Source organism: Rattus norvegicus, chromosome 17 (assembly GCF_036323735.1).
Source record: "Rattus norvegicus strain BN/NHsdMcwi chromosome 17, GRCr8, whole genome shotgun sequence".
NCBI lineage: Eukaryota > Metazoa > Chordata > Mammalia > Rodentia > Muridae > Rattus > Rattus norvegicus.
In genome coordinates this window covers 85,743,140-85,759,090 of record NC_086035.1, presented here as the reverse complement: position 1 = coordinate 85,759,090, position 15,951 = coordinate 85,743,140, and the positions used below count along the sequence as shown (strand labels likewise).

General features: G+C 43.1%; 1 protein-coding gene across 31 annotated transcripts in view; it reads right to left on the bottom strand.

Annotated features, from left to right (window-relative positions):
• Mllt10 (MLLT10, histone lysine methyltransferase DOT1L cofactor) overlaps positions 1-15,951 on the bottom strand; it is a 127,828-nt gene that overhangs the window by 98,701 nt on the left and 13,176 nt on the right. For 4 of the 31 annotated variants that reach the window (NM_001012162.1, XM_039095950.2, XM_063276651.1 and 1 more), the window contains 1 exon segment: positions 5,421-5,471. The exons of 23 other annotated variants lie outside the window; for them this stretch is intronic. In NM_001012162.1, coding sequence (NP_001012162.1) covers positions 5,421-5,426 — 6 coding nt within the window. In that variant the 5' untranslated portion in view covers positions 5,427-5,471. 31 annotated transcript variants of the gene reach the window in all.

Sequence of the window (15,951 nt, the reverse complement as noted above, 5' to 3'; positions counted from 1 at the left end):
TCCGACCAACTAGACATGATGTGACTGGGTTGGGAGAGCAGCCTAACTCTGCAAGGCTCTGGGTCTAACTGGTCGGCATCGTAAAAGCCAGCACTGCAGATGACAAGAGGAGATAGAAGAGGGGACAAGTGTGACATGAAGGAAACACTCAGAGGACCAAAGACAGACGGACAAGAGCTGCACAGTTCACAGAGAGGTGCACACCTCCACTCTCCACACTGGAAAGACGGACGGACAAGAGCTGCACAGTTCACAGAGAGGTGCACACCTCCACTCTCCACACTGGAAAGACGGACGGACAAGAGCTGCACAGTTCAAGCGCAGCCTACGCCACAAAACACTGCAGGGCAGCAAGGGCTACACAGGAAAACCCTCTCAAAAACAGTAAAACTAAAACAGAAGGGGGGGGACCAAACAGTAAATGTGACAAAGTATCGAAAGAAAAGGCACTGTCAACACAAAACTATGTGTTCACATATGCAATCCTTAAGTGCAAATAACCAACTGTAACAGCCAATCACCCAGAAGACGCTTCCAGCACAACTATCGGAGCTGTGAGGTGAGGTGAGGATTCTCAAAGAGGTGAGCCACCCTACACCAGGTACCTGCAGGCCTGGGTGAAATGGTCAGCATTTACCTCACAAACAAACAGTAAGCAGAACTCAGCGGCAGCTCACACACTCTGTGAAAACACTGGGCAAGGGCTGGCCAAGACGGGTGCTCAGCCAGCCTGGTGAGCTGGGTCTTCTCTGCACGTAAACATGAAAAACCGTCCTCTGGCTTCCACACGCTTGCTGTGGCATCACCACTGCCTGTGTCCAACACTCATTCACAAACACATAAACAGTAAGTGACAGTAACAGTGATGACAACCATAAACAAACTGAGTCACAGCAGACAGCTCAGGAGTAAAGGAGCTGTCCCCAAACCTCACAACCTCAAAGGCAAGCACGTCATGGGTCACAAGGCTTGGACAACTGACGAACTCCCACAGCAGCTGCCTCTGACCTCCACAGGCACACTGTGCTATGTGTGCACCCACACACGTGTGCGATGCATGGATGAATGCATGGAGGATGCACAGATGCATGGATGGATAAATAAATGTGATTAAAATAAAATTTTAAAAATGGGTCTGGAAGATGCATCAGTAAAATGGTTGCATTGCATGTAGAAGGATCTGAGTTCAGATCCCCAGTACCCCTGTGAAACTAGTGGAGAGTGGCAGCACAAGTCTAGATCCCACACTGGGAACTCACTAGCAGCCAGTCTAGCAGACTGGTCACCTCAAGGTTCAGGGAGACCCCATCTCAAAAAAATGGGCTGGGTGGTGGTGCACACCTTTATCCAAGGACTCAGGAGGCAGAGGTAGGCAATCTCTGAATTTGAGCACAGCCTGGTCTACATAATGAGTTCCAGGACAGACAGATTACATAATGAGACCTTCAGGAGGCTGCTTAAGATGCCTGACATCAAACCTTGCCGGCTCATGAAGACACATAATAAAGAAAGTTTTTTGAAAAATTCAGAAATTATACACTTCAAATATTTGAACTGTATAGTACATTAATTGTATATTATTAAAGTAATTCTAAAAATAAAAATAATTCTAGAAATATTTAAATTACTTATAAGTCTAAACTACATTAAAATAATGGCTCACACCTGTAATTCCCAGCACTGAAAAGGTTCCCTAGAGCTGTCCTAGCCAACCAAGCTGGCTGACAACAAAGGCTGACAGAGACTCTGTCTGTCTCAAACAGCAAGGTGGAAAGCCACTGAGGAAGACATGCAGAATGTGGACCTCTGGTTTCCATACGAACATGAACACACAACGAAGAGACAGATAATTCCAGCCACTATATAATACATGTGCTTTTTAAGTAAACATGATACATTCACCAAAGACCTTAAACAAGTCCATGTAAGATATAATTTATAACAAAATTGGTTTGAGGTAGCGTCTCATTATGTAGCTCTGGTTAGTCTAGAACTGGCTCCCTGGCCTGGAACTTGAGAGTACTTTTCCTGCTTCTTCCTTCAGAGGGCCAGCGTACAGACACGTACCACCACCTCCTCCTCAGGAAGCAGTGAAATTAAAACAATTCACATCGATGGGTACATTCTGCTGCCACACTGGAAAAACAATGCTAAGTTATGGATATAGGGTCCGACCTAAACAACAAAGGCTGAGAGGACCGACTAGGACTAACTTACAAGGTGTCTGGGAGAGTAATGGTGCTTGCCACCAAGCCTGTTGGAGTCCTGGAGTTTCATTCTCAGAACCCACACTGTGGAATACCAACTCCTCACAACTTGTTCTTCTGGCCTCCACACACACAAAAATAAGCAGAGAAACAAACAAACAAAAATATCTTTTTTTTAAGTTGGGGGAGGGAGGACTAAAATAAAGAAAAATAAAGCAGAAGAAAGAGGAAAGAAGCAGAGAGGACTAAAGGCCAAGTGGGTCATTTGTTAATAATGAGGCTGAAGGCCAGCCTGGCCTTTAAAAAGGTGAGATGAACAAAGCTGATACAAAACTACAATCCCAGCACTTGGGAAAGACACAGGACATCATCACAGGCTGAAGGCCAGCCTGCTCTACAGCAAGTTCCAGGCCAGCTAGAACGTCACAGTAAAATCTTGTTGAGTCAATAATAATAATAATAATAATAATAATAATAATAATAATAATAATAAAAGGACCAATATTGGAAATAAAAATTATCACTGCAAAAAACAGATGCTAAAAATGTAACATATTATGCTTAAAAAATACAACTTCTTAAGTCAAGATAAAACAGGAAAGCTACAGAGTCCTTTGAAGCTAATTTCATTATCAAAATACCTCCAAGAGAAGGGAGACATCTGGTAAACAATTCCACACCCGTGCTTATAAAAGTAATACTAATTAATCTCAGTTCCCTCCCAAGTCTGTCTCCGCCCTCCCAACCTAAAAATAGAGGTAAACAATAACAAAATCGTTAGTAATTAGGGTGGTGTTAAACTCCTGAAATCCCAGAACGTAGAAGACAGGAAAGCATAAAGAAATGGTGAAAGAGGGCGAGGCCTGAAGAGATGGCCCTGCAGTGCAAAGCACAGTGGCTCTTCCAGAGGGGAATGCAATGCCCTGCACATGGACACTAACAGCCATCTGCGACTCCGTAGGCACCTGCACACACGTGGTGCACAGACATACAAATAGATAAAACAGACATACATGTAAATTAAAGCAAACTTTAAAAACTAAAAAAGTATTTCCAGGTCAGCATAAGCTCAATGACACTCTGTCCAAAAAGGACAACGTTCAAAACATTAATGAAACAAAAACCAGTAGTATCAATAGCTACAAAAAATTATAAAATTCCCATTGTACCTAAATTCAAAATGATTTGACATTAAAAATCTGAATCCAACACTATATAAGAGATTAATACATCACAAACATGCATCCCATAAATACAAGATTAACATAACATTTGAAAACAAAACATGAAACTCATGAAATATTTTAAATATATCATCTCAATATAGAAACAGCATTTAACAAAACTCAACACCCATTTACAATACAAACTCTCAGGCGCTCTCTGCACTCCTCCAGTCATAGCCTCCCAAGCGCTGGCTCTACGCAGGAACCATTACACCTAGCTGTGTTCTCGTGCTGGTTTTACTTTTGTTTCACAGTCCTTCCTAGAGGTCAAATCCAAGGCACATGCTAAGCACCAGAACCTGCTAAATGTTTAATGTTCTGACTCTGAAAACACTGTCCTAGAGCTGGCTAATTCTTAGGAGATAATAAACAGCTTTCATCATGTGCAAACCAAGAGCCCTGACTTCCTTAGCCTATCCGAACTCCAGAGCACGGTATCCCCTGCCTGGGGCACCCCAGAAACAAGTACAGAGCAAGTGAGGCGCCCCAGGAAGAGGTACAACTAAGCACTCCTAAACTGTTCACCTTGCTCTCCACTCATTTGCTTTAGGTTTCCCTGTTCTCCCTCTGCCACATCATCAACCCTAGTCAGCGCCTCCCACTGAGCTAAACTTCTGTGGCATGGCCTACCTCTCCCTTCTGGTGACTACTGAATTGTGAAAATTCTCTCAGTGGCAGTGTGGCCTGATCTGTTGACACATTCAAACAATAAAATCTGTATCTGAAGCCAAGATCATTAACCAAGAGCCAACAGCATGCTGGGCTTGGTGCCATGTGCCTTCTAGATTGTGTACTCTGGAGACAGAGGCCTCCCAAGTTCGAGGCCAACCTGTTCTACATAAGTGAGCTGTAGTCCTGCAAGGGATAAAAAGGAAGATTATGTCTCAAAAACACTCAATTCTAAGAATAATTAAAATTGCATTTTTAGCCAAGCATAATGGTATATATACACATCAGTATATATGTCAACACTCAAGAGAATGGCAAAAACTGTAGCCAGTAATCCTAGCACTGAAGAGAAGTCTAAGTTCAAGGCCAGCTTGGGTTACTTTTAAAAAAATAAAAAGGGGGAAAGGGAGCTGGAAAGATGGCTCAGCAATTAGGAGCTCTTCCAGAGGTCCTGAGTTCAAATCCCAGCAACCACATGGTGGCTCACAACCACCTGTAATGAGATCTGATGCCCTCTGCTGGTCTGTCTGAAGACAGCTACAATGTAATCATATAAACAAAAATAATAAAATTAAATTAAAAAACACAAAAATATTATTAAAAATAGGGCCAAGGGTTGGGGATTTAGCTCAGTGGTAGAGAGCTTGCCTAGCAAGCACAAGGCCCTGGGTTCAGGCCCCAGCTGGGGGGGGGGGGGGAGGAGGAATAGGGCCAAGGCCGGTACAATGACTCAGCAGGTAAAGGTGCTTGGCTTGTTGACTAACCTAATGGCCTGAGCTTGATCCAAGACCTACGAGTGGAGGAAAACAGAATACCACAAACTGTCCTCTGACACATGCACACACGCATGCACGCACGCATACAAACACGCACAGAGAGATACAAGGATTCAAACTGTTAATATGTCAATTCTAACACTGATCTACATACCAAAGCAAATACCATCTCATTGATGTTTTGGAGGAAATAGAAAAGCTAGTATGTATAGAAAATGTGAATTTAGACTATATACATACACTCTTGAAGAGAAAAAGATTGAAAGACTTGCAATTTAAACTTTAAGATTTATACTAAAGTTAAAAATTTGGAACAGCATAATAAAACTACGGCTAAGTGAACAGACCAGCTGAAGGTGAAGCTCTGGGAGGGTCCCAATTACACATTATGTTGTACAAAAGCAATGCAGTGAAGAAAGGCTTCCTTTAAAAGTAACTGCATAGCCATATACAAAAACTAAAATCTACAAAAAAATATAATGTGAAATGTATCACAGACCTAAATATAAATTAGCAAAAATAAAAAATTTAAAGGAAATTACCTTCATGACTTCGGGGTTAGGCAAAGTGTCTTAGCTCACAGTAAGCAACAACTATAAAAGAAAACACTGACAAATTAGACTTCATCAGATTTAAATATTTCTGCTTAAGGGTACAATTATGAAAATAAATAGTTGAGACTATACAGATTTGAGGAAGTATTTATAAAACATTTCTCTAACAAAGACCACTAGCTCCAACACATAAACCTTATACAAATTAAACTAGATGGAAAGATTAAAGAGGGAGGCTACAGTTCCGAGTGGACTCAGAACTGAGGTCAGCACACAAACCAGGGCATGCTCAGTATGCGCACAGCTGCTCACGAGGACACCCCGTATCACAGTGACAGGACTTCCAATCACAATGCAGTGGATAAAGGACTCCACTTTCCTATGTGAAATAATAACGACCTAACGAAATGAGTAAAACGACAGCACTGAAGGCACTAGACGAGAAACAGCACAATGATACCTTAGAGACAAGAAACATGACACAGCCACAAAGGTGCCCAGCTTACTGCCTTGGGAGAGTTTTCAGGCGGAGGAACAAGGAGGAGGAACCAGGACAGGGCCTGTGTCTCCCCAAGTTGAGGAAATGGAGCTGGGAGTCCAAGGAACCAAGGTGGCTAGAGCTCACAAGGGAGACCAGCACTGAGTAGAGAGCTGGAGAGAGAGAGAGAAATGAAGACATCTACAAAGGCTCATTCCAGAACTGTTAGTTCAACACCAATCAGCACTTACATATGAAGGCCAATCCGAGCCCAGAAGAGTCAGAGGGAATAAGGTTCAACATTACACAAGTGACTAATACATATTCCCAAAAGCAAGAACATCACATTAGAGGGGTAAGAAAAGAAATAGGAGTGGGCCGGAAAGATGGCTCAGTAGGCAACACTAATCACCGGAGCTGGATAGCAGGAACCCATGTGGAAGGACAGAACTGACTGAAAAGTTAAAAGGTTGTCCTCTTTCCTCCAAATACTCACTGTGGTATGTAACTCCTCATGCACAGAACCAAACATACACATACACATACACACTACCACCACCACCACCACCACCACCACCACCACCACCACCACCACCACCCCCACCCCCACCCAGGGAAAATTTTACAAGGCTAATACAAAAGCAGGAAATTCTACCCTGTAGTGAAATAAAAATTAATCAAACCAGTAATAAAATGCAGGTAACTATTAGATAAGTTCATTAAAACAGTTATAACTAAATTTCATATAAGCAGAAAACAAGAGGAAGCAAACAAGTATAATATAATATTAAGTTTTAAAAATGTCAATCACAGTGCTATATGCCTATAATCCTAGCACTTGAGATAAAGAGACAGGAATATCTGGGAATTCAAGGCCAGCCTAGACTACCTGAGACCCTGTTTTAAAATAAGTAAACAGGGGGCTAGAAAGATGGTTCGGTGACTGCTCTTCCAGAGGTCCTGAGTTCAATTCCCAGCAACCACATGGAGGCTCACAGCCATCTGTAAGGAAATCCAATGCCCTCTTCTAGTGTGTCTGAAGACAGCTACAGTGTACTCATCATATATATAAAATAAATAAAATCTTAAAAAAAAAAAAAAGAATACTGCCACAAATCCAGGGTCAACCTAGAGAAGCCAACATAAGGGGTTCTAAACAATGAGGTCTTCAGAATAAGACCCTGTCTCAAAAAATAGCTAACAGTGATGACGACGGCGGTGGAGGAGGAGGAGGAGGAGGAGGAGGAGGAGGAGATTGGATCAGGGGCTGAACAATGGTGGTACTCCCCTTTAATCCCAGCACTCAGGAGGCAGAGGCAGGCAGATCTTAGCTCAAGGCCACAGACTGAATTCCAAGACAGCCAGAGCTACACAGAGAAACCTTTTCTTGGGGGAAAAACTTTTTTGAAACAAGGATTTAACTCATTGGCAGAACACTTGCCTGAGGCCTTCTTGGGGTTCGATCCCTTGGCACTACCAAATAAATGTATGAATGAATGAACATTTTTATAATAAAAAAAAAAAACCTCCAGCATTCAAAAACTTTTAGAATATCCAAATATAAAAAAATACAGTCAAAGTAAGTATCTCAACTCCATAATTCCACATTCTGAATGCTAAACAAAAGGCTCGTGACTCCAGAACTAGTCTACCCTACCTGCCAAGAGCTTGCTAAAAACAAAGGGGCTGGTGAGATGGCCCCGTGGTTAAGAGCAGTGGCTGCTCTCTCAGAGATCCTGAGTTCAATGGCTCACAACCATCTGTAATGAGATCTGATGCCCTCTTCTGCTGTGTCTGAAGACAGGACACTCATGCATATAAAATAAATCTTAAAAAAAAAAAAAAAGGGAAGAGGAGAAAAGACAGAGCAAGAATAAAGTGTATATGTGAAAGAAGGGAGAGAAAAAGCTCCATGCACACCCCTAAAAAAAACCTAGCAGAAGAAAACATTCATATTTACAATTTTCCCATCCTAATTTTCAAGGTAAAGAGTGGACTGTGGAATTTAAACAATGACAAATATTAGTACAATAAGCACACAGGAAGGCCAGCTATGAAAGAGCACTATTCTAATGAAGGACACACCACAACCTTCCCACACACATGCTGTTCCACTCCTACTCTAAACAATGTCAGGCTGAAGGCAGACAATGCATATGCATGAATACTACTAACTTTCCTGGGCATGGGCTAGGAAAAAAGTTAGGTAACAGCATATGTTTATATGTGTGAGACCATCAGTTCAAATCTCAGTATGGGGAGAGGGGAGGGGGGGGAATAAAGAATATAACAGCAGGGGCTGGAGAGAGAACCCAGTGGTTAAGAACACTGACTGCTCTTAACATCCAGGCTCACAACCATCTGTAATGGGATCTGATGCCCTCTTCTGGTGTGTGTGAGGACAGCTACAATGTACTCATATATAAGTTAATCTTTAAAAAAAAAGAATAAAGGTATATTTAAAAATCACCAAATTTTTAAAATACCCAACTTTCAAACTATTTTCCATGTGAGCCTGAACAAACAAATTACTATTTATTTCTCTCACATTTCCTCTTCAAAAGACAACAAAACAGTAATGCAGGAAAATGGGAGTGATGGCACACATCTATAACCCAGCACTTGAGAAACCCCAGGAGCAGAAACCAGCCTGGGCTACACAACGAGACACACCAATTAGGAAGGAAGGAAGGAAGGAAGGAAGGAAGGAAGGAAGGAAGGAAGGAAGGAAGGAAGGAAGGAAGGACGGACGACAGACGGATGGAAGGAAAGACAAAAGGGAGAGAGGGAGGAAGGAAAAGGAGAAAATGAGGCTTGAGGTACTCAAGAGAAGAGCCATCCTGGAAGTTAGGAGCACGTGTTACTCGTTTTTGTACAGGGCATGAGCTCCATTCATTCCTAACACCCAAAATGCAATCCTCTCCTCTGACTTCTATGACCAGGCACATACGTAATGCAGACACACATGCAGGTAAAACCCTTATAAACACACAAAGAATAATAGTTATTTTAAAAGACGCCAAATATATATGCCTGCCTAAATAAATAAATAAATAAATAGTGCGTCTCATGGTCAGCACAGTCCTGTTGAAAATGGAGTAGAACGCTGGCTTAAGGATTAAGAACACTTGGGCTGGAGAGATGGCTCAGCGGTTAAGAGCTCCGACTGCTCTTCCAGAGGTCCTGAGTTCAATTCCCAGCAACCACATGGTGGCTCACAACCATCTGTAATGGGATCTGATGCCCTCTTCTGGTGTGTCTGAAGACAGCTACAGTTACTTATATGCATAAAATAAATAATTCTTTTTAAGAAAAGGATTAAGGACACTTGTTATTTATTCTTGCTTAGGACTAGGGTGGATTCCCAGCACCTCATGGAGGCTCACTACTTCTTCAGACACCAGGCATTACAGGAGATGTAAAACATTCATATACATAAAATACATTAAAAATGAAAAATACTAAAATTGTTTAAAGGACTGAAGTATAACACCCTCACTGTGTGAGCGCCTGGCATGTGCGGTGTGAGCTGCGCTGCCTTGCAGGTGGGAGATGAGGCTTCAGTGATGACACCTGACCTATAACATGTATCTCACGGACTCCAACGGGTTGATGCAGATCGTCTTCCCAGAGCAGCCCAAAGCGAGTAAACCTGCACTGTTAATGAGACACAGGCTCTTTAAAGTTTCAACATAAGGACTGCTTACGGTGCACAGGGGCTTGGCTTCAATATGCTAACAAGCTTTAGCCTGAGGCTTTAGGACATAACTAGAAGAAAACAAACTTTTTCAAATTTATTTTTCAGGTGTTTTACCTACTTGCTCATATGTGTACCACTTGTATAGTGAGAATTCTGGTTTCTTAAAAAAAAAAACCACACACACACACACACACACACACCAAAATATTCTAAGAATGTTCTCATTTTAATCCTAGGTGTAGAGATATGAGGCTGCTTCACAGAGGCTGACTATGCTTTGCCCAGTGCTCTAGCAGAGGCGTGGCCTTGCCAGCTGCAGAGAGTTTCTGCAAGTGTGTGACATAGGAAATCTGGGAGTTGTTCAGATACTAAGGCCCCAAGAGGCAGGTTTGGTGGTTGGTGGTCATTTCAGAAGGGTTGGTCACAGTTTGTTAATCATGCTCAAAGAAGAAACAAAAAAGAAATTAAATTGTAAATCAATCCCTCCCCCGCCAATCCTTCTTTCTCTCTCTTATCTAGTGATAAGGGTGAAACCAGGGGAATACAGGGTAGAAAAACAAGAACCCAGCCTCGTGCATCAAAGTCCAGCTACACACTTGTAGCCCTGGTACCTAAAGAGGTCAGAAGAGTGTCAGGGAATTGAAACCAGATTCTGTGTGTGCAAGAACAAGTGCTCTTAACTGCTAAACAATCTCCAGTCCCTAGATACCATTTTTGTGAATACATTTTAAAAAGTACTTTCCCCTGAGATGGCACTGTACACTAATTCCAACACTCAGGAGACAGAGGCAGGCTGATACGCACAGCAAGATCCAGGCCAGACAGACAGGGGTACCTAGAAAGGTCCATCTCATTTAAAAAAAAAAAAAAAAAGTTACCATTAGTCTGCTGTTTTTCTTTTCTTTGGGGTAAGAAGGTGTGCTGGAATCAGAGCCAGTGCCTCATCCAACCTACATGAGCAGTCTATGACTGAGGTACACCCCTAGTCTCCTTAACCTTGAGTGAAAAATGCACAAAGGTAGAGGAAATATTTGTGCCCTACACTAACACTTAAACAATAGGAGACAAGGGAACGACAGGTATTTTAGGGACAGGAATAGGGACCCTGCTTCCTCCTAGAAGATAAGGGGAGGAAGAAGACTACTAGAATGAGAACAATAGAGAAGAACACACAGAAAGTAGGCCAGCAGGGCAGAGCGGGGCCACAGGACGCAGGCTTGAGGCTAGCCTGGTCTACACACAGGACCAGGAATCAACAGCCAAAACTGTGCTTTCCTTAGTTAGGGAGGAACACTGAGAAGTAGGGCTGGATACATGAGAAGTACCACCTCCACCACTGTACGGTTTGGGTGCTGAGAACTGAATCCAGGGATTCACATGCAATAAGGAAACCCTCTACCACTGATCCATAGCCCCAGACCTTAGGAGAAAAACCTTTTATCTCTTTTACTTTTAGACAATGTCACTCACACTACAAAGATATAAACCTTTAAACAGGGTAACTAGTGAGATGGCTCATCAGTCACTGGCACGCATTGCTCTTGCAGATCCATGTTCTGTTCCCAGCACCCACACCAAATAGGCCATGCTGCCTGAGCCTCCAGTTCCAGGGACTGACATCCAAGGACACCTGCATCACAGTCACACAGACACACCCCAACACACAAACTGTAAACTATGTAACTAAATAAATCTACTGCAATAATCTAGACCAAGAAAAAAATAAGGGCTTAGATCCTCGTAACAGTGACAGAAGGACAAAAACTAAATTCTTAAATTCTCTGTGAGTTAGCTTAACCTTTGTAGGAAGGAAACAATCCCAAACGGAATCCAAAGGGGAAATGAAACACCCGAGGTAAAAACCAAACAGCAGCATGAGGGCAGCGTGAAGAAACCTGAATCATCTTTCGACACTACAGTTTGGTGGGTGGGTGGGCTGTTTGGTGGGTGGGTTGGTTGGTGGGTTGGTGGGTGTGCTGGTTAGTTGGGTTGGTGGGTTGGTGGGTGGGCTGCTTAGTTGGGTTGGTGGGTTGGTGGGTGGGTGGGTTGGTGGGCAGGTTGGTTAGTTGGGTTGATGGGTGGGTTGGTGGGTGGGTTGGTGGGCGGGTTGGTTAGTTGGGTTGGTGGGTTGTTTGGTGGGCTGGTTAGTTGGGTTGGTTGATTTGGCTTTTTTGAGATCAGTCTTATGTAGCATGGAGGCTGCGCTTAATCTTCCAATCTTCCTGCCTCCACCTCCCAAGTGCTAGGATTACTGATGTACAGCACCACACCTAGCTTGGCACAATGGCTTAAATGTCAAAAATAGATCAAGTAGAATCAAAATAGGAAGAAAAAATTTAGATCTGGTCACTGAAATAGCAAAATTACCTGTGGAAGATTAAAAGCCAAACATAATAGTGTGAAGGGCAAATGAACATGTCTATTATACTCTATGATTCGACGGTTTCAGATAAGCTTAAGCTGGTGCACCATGAAGGATCTCTGTAAAACACGCAGTATTAAAAGCCGGAATGACGATGTCGATGTTTCATCTGTTCACAGTATTTATTTACTTTCTTCAAACAGGGCCCACCCATCTGCATCGGGGAACTGCTCTTAACCCTGACTCCAACTATGGAGTTCTAGTGAGGGCTGCAAGTCATAGAGCCCTCCCCACTGCAGTCAGAGGAATGGTGGGGACATGATCCAAGACAGGCCAGTCAGAGTTCTCCCTGTTCCTGGTAGAGGGCGGGGACGATGGAAGCCGGCAATGGTTCCAGCCTCTGTCATGTGGCAGAGTCTGCAGTGTAAGGAAATGGAATCAACATGCAGAGAGACAGAGGTGAGAGGAGTCCTCACCCCAGCGGGAGGAGGGGAGGAGGAGGAGGAGGAGGAGGAAGAGAAAACAAGTATACTAACAGTAAGATCAGTGTGATGCAAGTAAAGACCACACTTTATTCTGGGCTACATAGTAGCTAGGACAAAGAAAAGCAAAGTGCTTCACATATCTAACAAAAAGCAAGTTCCCAAATCCACAAGGGTGATCATTTTCTTCTGATGCTAAGCAACCAACGAATTTATTATTCAGGGAATTTTATGTAATAGTCACCCAAGGACAATAGGATTAGTGGACAATGCCCATGATGAAAGTATGACAGCAAAAGAAGGTTTCAAATGCTATCATTTGTCATGACAAGTAGTTATTTCTAACCACTAAGCTAAGAGAGTGTGGCAAAGTAGACATATCAACTACTGTTCATTCTTCTATGAAGTCTGCCAATGAAGGGGCAAAGATCAATGGTGAACACATAAAAGAAAGTGAAACCAAAGGGAAGAAAGATTCCAAATCATTTTGTGAGTAGAGCAGAAAAAATCAAGTAGAAAAGGACAGATAGAAGACAGACGTCATCAGTTACTAAAGTCTAAAGGCAGAGCTTAAAAGAAGCCTGATAAGGTATCATATGCCTATAATATCAGTGCTCAGAGGGCTGAGGCAGGAGAATTTCAAGTATCTATTGAATAATACTGAGATTAAAAAAGGCAGGAAGCCACAAATATAAAACATTAAAATAGGCACCACAAAGGAACGCCGGACAATTAGTAAAGGACTTCAAAGGAAACGACTGTGGCTCTGTAGCCAGAGCCTGCTTTAGTATGCAGCCGGTGGGGCTTGGCAGGCACCAAAACAAGTAAAACCCAAGACGGCACAAAGGGGAAGACAGACAAGCCCCAGACTAATTCCCATGCGTTGCACAGTTTAGAAAATAGGAGATGCTCCAGACACCAGCCAACACAAGGTGGAGTGACTCATGTGTGTAGCAGTGGGCCATGTTTTCTATTAAGGGTGAAATCAGGATAATTTGACTCTGAAAAGCAACCAAATCAATCCATCTCTCCACGACAAGCTATGAGGTGACCATCTCTCTCCTGTCCTGAGAAAGTGCAATGATGAACTGTCTGGAGATAGTAAACCAAAAGACATCTAGGCAGGCACCAGGCATGGCGGCCCAGACCTGTAACACCAGTAGTGGTAAGACAGACACACAGCTCAAGACCAGCCTTATCTACAGAGCAACCTAGAGCAGCAAGTCCTATACTGCAAGACTCTGTCTTTTAAAGAAAAGTTAATCCAGAGCACTGATCGCAGCTGGCGGGACAGTGAGAGCACAGTAAACTGAAGGACTAAGGAAAGGCCTACACTGCACAGACCGGCGTAGCAGCCACCTGGCTCCTACCCACTCACTGAGAAATAAGTCTTGAATTTGAAATGATGGCTTTGAGTCAAAATTATAAATAATTTTTGTAACACTACAAAGCAGACACTACAAAAGATTCCTAGGAAGAAAACAGTATTTCAGAAAACCAAGCAAATCAAAGCCTCAACAGAATTTCAGCTATTAATGGAAGAATTAAAAGCTGGTAGAACTTGGGGGGCGGGGGTGAAAGCTAAATACAAAACACTAAATACAGGGGGGTCCAAGGCCAAAACTCAAAAGCATACAAAAACAAACAAACAAACAAACAAACAAACCCAACAATGACTATAAAAATGAGAAAATCAAAGAAATAACCCAAAAACATTTTCTCCGACCTCAATTCAGACTTCCTAATGTGAGCCTTCAGCTTGAGGGTGTGCCAGATGGGCGCTGGTCAACACCTTTAATTGCAGCCAGGAGGGCAGTGGTGCACTTTCCAGCTTTTGGGAGGCAGAGGCAGGTGGATGGAGACCAGCCTGGTACACAGGAGGTTCATGATAGTCAGGGCTTCCTATATAAAAACATCCCAATAATCTCAAATAATCACTAAAAATTAAAGTATTAAAAGTAACCTGGGCAAGAAAAAAATATGAAAATCCTGCCTGGATATGTGGCTCAATGACAGAGAACCAACATGGGGGACCATGGGCTCAATCTCTCTCTAGCACTGGGGGGCCTGGGGGTGGGGAGGTGATCCGGAGTGAACGGTCAAATAACTAAAAACCAATGGTACATGGCTATAATCTCAGCACTTGAGAATCTGGAGACAAGATGGCTTCCAAATTCAAGGTCAGTCTAGGTCATAGGGTGAGTTCCAAGTGAATATGGGCCACAGAGACAAAAAGGGGCAGGGTCAAAGGAGGGAAGGAAGAAAGTGAGAGGAAGAGAAAGGAGGAGAAAAGAAGAGGGGAAAAAAGAGGAATGGGAAGGAGAGGAAAGAAGTGAGAGGATAGGGAAATAAATGAGCATTTGCTTGGTGGCAAAGCATGGGCTTAACATGCAGGAGGTCCTGGGTTCACTCTCCAGTAACTCACACACACACACACACACACACACACACACACACACACAAACATGCAGGAAGTCCTGGGTTCACTCTCCAGTAAGAGACAGACAGACAGACAGACAGACAGACACACACACACACACACACACACACACACACACACACACACACACACAAACATGCAGGAGGTCCTGGGTTCACTCTCCAGAAAGTCACACACAAAGGGCAGCAGACCAGAGAGATAGAAAGAAGAGGAAAAATAAAAACAAATCTCAGTCTACAGACTACCATATGGATTAACCCCGTAGAAGGTTTGTTGTGTCTGAGACACAGTGTCTGTGTAGCCCTGGCTGTCCTAGAGCTCATCACATACATCATGCTGCCCTCAAACACACCGACTCCTCTGCCCGTCCCTGCTTCCTCTGCCAGGATTAGAACCACGAGCCATCACACTCATCCTAAATATATGGAATCATAAGAGGAAGCAATTAAATGATACCAAGAAGATTTAGCCTTGGGTTTTAAAGGGCTTCCTTAGCTTTTAAGTTTAGGGTTATGGAAATGGCTCCAAGAACAGAGGCACTCACTAGCAATTCTGGCGGCCTGAGGCTGAACACAGGCACAGACCAACATGGAGCCTCTTAGCTGTCCTCCCATCTCTACACACTAGGGACAAGCAGCACCTACACAAGTTAAAGTGCTTTTTAAAAATGATTTTGGATTTTTTATTAAATCATAAAAAGCTGGAGATATGGCTAACCAGTTAAGAGCACGGACTGCTCTTGCAGAGGACCTGGGTTCACTTCCCAGCACCCACATGGCAGCTCACAACAGCCTGTAACTCCAGTTCCTGGGTAAGATCTGCTTTCTTCTGACTTGCACACACATGATACATATGAACTCACGCAAGCACACACATACAAACAAAAAAATTCTAAAAAGAAAGCTAGAAATAAAAAATAAAACACTGACCTAGAATAATGAATCCCTTCGGGCAAAATGACAGCCTATGTAACCCCCAATCCATTTCCTCCTTTCTACTGACAGAACCCTGGTTTTCTTCAACTCATCAAATGGGCTCAACTTTAAGAGTACAGTGT